Raw genomic sequence first — 3,821 nt, 5'->3', positions numbered from 1 at the left:
CAGAGGGAACTTGGTATCCTCAGCCCCCAGGGTTCAAGTCTTGGTTCCGGCGATGTGACTTCGCAAATCTCAAGATGATATGCCGGCTCAGTCCTCGAAGATGCTCGTAGTGATAGGATGTGTGTGTGTGCGTTGATAGGGGTGAGTGTATGCGCGTATTAATGAGCGCTTGCATCTATACTAATGTTAAAAATAATAGATCAAAAGTTTTTTCCGGAAAAGCTGGTACTGTATCAAACCACCAAGTGACAACTCTGATGTGCATTGGGGATGATAACCAATAAAAAAGAAGTCACAACGCTGATGCGCACTGGATCAGATCAATGATAAACTGAGTATCTAATCGTGTGACAAGCTCACAGCAAACCCCGGCCGGAATCACACAATGAGATCAGAAAACAGAAGCAGCTACTAGGAACGAGGCAGCCATGGCCAGGACGACGACGGCAGCGGAGGTACCCTTGCACTCAACGGCAGCCGAATCAACCGTCCCCGGAACCGACTTCACCCCACCACCGGAAGGCGTACCAGCCGGGTTCGCATCAGCCGGACCGGTCACCGGCGCGGCGGCAGCAGCATCAGTAGGTGTCCCTGACGACGACGGCGCCGCTGCGCCACCGGCCGGAGCAGAGCCCGAGGTCCCTGTCACAGCTGCACACACACGCACCAACAGAAATGGTCAGAACTTTCCAGTTTTTCTACATGTAGGAGCATCTCGCTGGCAGCATGCACGTACCGGAGCAGGCGTTGGGGGGCAGGTTGCAGGCGGTGGGGAGCAGGCCGCCGACCACGGACCCGAGCTGGGACGGCACGGCGGACACGGCGGCGCAGAGGCAGGGCGCCTGCGACTGGAACAGGGCCCGCATCTGGACGCAGCACGTGTCGGACGGCGACGAGGAGTTGCCGATGAAGTAGCTCACGCACGGCGACAGCGAGGCCTGCACCGGCGGGCAGCTCGGCACGCTCACGCTTGGCACGGCCGGCGGTTGCTGCTGCTGCTGCTGCTGCGCCGTGGACGTCGCCCATGTGACGGCCATCACGGCGAGCCCCAGGCTCAGCGCGGACGAGATGCCGCCGCTGCTCCGGCGTCGGGCCATCGGTGGGTGGATGATGATCGGAGTGAACCGGGGTTAAGTTCGTGATGCACTGTGCGAGCGATGGGTGGTCGTGCCGTCGTGCCGTGGGCTCGTGGTTCAATTTATAGGTGCTCGGATGCTTTGTTGGACGAGCGACCGGTGGCTCGGTAGCGACGGGCAGATCGACTGCCCTATCTAACGTCCAAAAGTGGAGTAGCTTGCACTTTGCAGGGTGCAGCGCCACTGCTTTTCCAGAGATGTTACCGTGTTGGTGAGAAAACTCGGATGAATGTGCACCTTTTCCAGAGATGTTATCGGTCCTGGACTCATGGTCGAATTCTATTCTTGGAGCTTCAATTGGAAAATGTGCACCTTTCCAATCTGAATCTTCCACCGGAGCCCATGCGCGAGGCGGCTCTCGGCCTTGGATGTGCGTGTGGTGCACAGATCGATGGACTAGCGCGGCGGCAGCTTGCGCGCGACGGGCGCGGTGACTGGTGGGGCGCGGCGGGCATGCGTCACCGGAGCTCGAGGTGTGCTGCGGTGAAGGGCATGCTCATCTGCTCTGCTGCTTCGTTGGAGTGACTCCATTTTGGGTTTAGCCATTGGTGGTTCTCTGATCCGGGGGCTGCTGCTTGCGGCGCGTTGGTTGCTGTGGTGGGCGGTTGCTACGCCCAAGGGGTGGTGCGTTCCTAGGCGCAGTGGATCGTGGGATCTCGCGTCCAGAGTAAGGTTGGCCTCAACTGGTATGGTGGTTGGTTGGCGGCGGTCGGTGGGGGCAGGTGGTCGACACATGTCCAGGAGAAATCCTCGTTCGCTCTTCATCGGAGCAGGCGACGGCGGCACCCGTGGGTGCCGCGACCTTTCTTGGAAGCGTTGTCGTGGAGGTGTGCTCCTCCTCCCCACGGCATTGGCTCCGGAGGGAAACCTCAGATCTGTTGGATTGGGTGATGGAGACGTTTTCGTGTCTTTTTCCTCCTTGGGAGCATCGTCTCGGAGCCGGCTACGGCCAGGAGACCGCTGGATGGCGGCATCTTGACCGCATGGTTTGCTGAGTGATGTCTACTACACAACCTTCTTTTTGTAGATGTTGTTGGGCCTCCAAGTGCAGAGGTTTGTAAGACAGTAGCAAATTTCCCTCAAGTGGATGACCTAAGATTTATCAATCCGTGGGAGGCGTAGGATGAAGATGGTCTCTCTCAAGCAACCATGTAACCAAATAACAAAGAGTCTCTTGTGTCCCCAACACACCCAATACAATGGTAAATTGTATAGGTGTACTAGTTCAACGAAGAGATGATGATACAAGTGCAATATAGATGGTAGATATAGGTTTTTGTAATCTGAAAATATAAAAACGACAAGGTGACTAATAATAAAAGTGAGCACAAACGGTATTGCAATGCGTGGAAATAAGGCCTAGGGTTCATACTTTCACTAGTGCAAGTCATCTTAACAATAATAACATAATTTGATCATATAACTATCCCTCAACATGCAACAAAGAGTCACTCCAAAATCACTAATAGCGAAGAACAAACGAAGAGATTATTGTAGGGTATGAAACCATCTCAAAGTTATCATTTCTGATCGATCTATTCAAGAGTTCGTAGTAAAATAACATAAAGCTATTCTTTCCGTTCAATCTATCATAGAGTTCGTACTAGAATAACACCTTAAGACATAAATCAACCAAAACCCTAATGTCACCTAGATACTCCAATGTCACCTCAAGTATCCGTGAGTATGATTATACGATATGCATCACACAAACTTAGATTCATCTATTCAACCAACACAAAGAACTTCAAAGAGTGCCCCAAAGTTTCTACCAGAGAGTCAAGACGAAAACGTGTGCCAACCCCTATGCATAAGTTCACGGAACTCGCAAGTTGATCACCAAAACATACATCAAGTGGATCACGTGATATCCCATTGTCACCACAGATAAGCACATGCAAGACATGCGTCAAGTGTTCTCAAATCCTTAAAGACTCAATCCGATAAGATAACTTCAAAGGGAAAACTCAATCCATTACAAGAGAGTAGAGGGGGAGAAACATCATAAGGTCCAACTATAATAGCAAAGCTCGCGATACATCAAGATCGTACCATCTCAATAACACGAGAGAGAGAGAGAGATCAAACACACAGCTATTGGTACATACCCTCAGCCCCGAGGGTGAACTACTCCCTCCTCGTCAAGGAGAGCGTCGGGATGATGAAGATGGCCACCAGAGAGGGATTCTCCCCTCCGGCAGGGTGCCGGAACGGGTCTAGATTGGTTTTCGGTGGCTATGGAGGCTTCTGGCGGTGGAACTCCTGATCTATTGTGCTCTTCGATGTTTTTAGGGTATATGGACATATATAGGCGAAAGAACTCGGTTAGGGGAGCCACGAGAGGCCCACGAGGGTGGGGGCGCGCCCAGGGGGTAGGTGCGCCTCCCTGCCTCGTGGCCACCTCGAAGCTTCCCTGACGTATACTCCAAGTTTCCTGGATTGCTTCCGTTCCAAAAATAACTCTCCCGAAGGTTTCATTCTGTTTGGACTCCGTTTGATATTCTTTTTCTTCGAAACACTGAAATAGGCAAGAAAACAACAATTTGGGTTGGGCCTCCGGTTAATAGGTTAGTCCCAAAAATAATATAAAAGTGTATAATAAAGCCCATAAACATCCAAAACAGATAATATAGTAGCATGGAACAATAAAAAATTATAGATACGTTGGAGACGTATCACCGAGCT

At 51.8% G+C, this 3,821-nt stretch overlaps 1 protein-coding gene across 1 annotated transcript; it reads right to left on the bottom strand.

Annotated features, from left to right (window-relative positions):
- Window positions 1–246: 246 nt before the first annotated feature.
- On the bottom strand, window positions 247–1,153 carry LOC123087332 (non-specific lipid transfer protein GPI-anchored 5). Its single transcript, XM_044509326.1, has 2 exons — window positions 737–1,153; window positions 247–651 (listed from the first exon to the last, which is right to left on the bottom strand). Exons 1-2 carry the CDS (start codon window positions 1,095–1,097, stop codon window positions 392–394), a joined length of 621 nt encoding a protein of 206 aa, XP_044365261.1. The 5' UTR covers window positions 1,098–1,153; the 3' UTR covers window positions 247–391.
- Window positions 1,154–3,821: the final 2,668 nt, after the last annotated feature.

Source organism: Triticum aestivum, chromosome 4A (genome assembly GCF_018294505.1).
Source record: "Triticum aestivum cultivar Chinese Spring chromosome 4A, IWGSC CS RefSeq v2.1, whole genome shotgun sequence".
Lineage (NCBI taxonomy): Eukaryota > Viridiplantae > Streptophyta > Magnoliopsida > Poales > Poaceae > Triticum > Triticum aestivum.
Note: the sequence above shows the minus strand (reverse complement) of the source record. Positions and strands in the feature narration are given on the sequence as shown.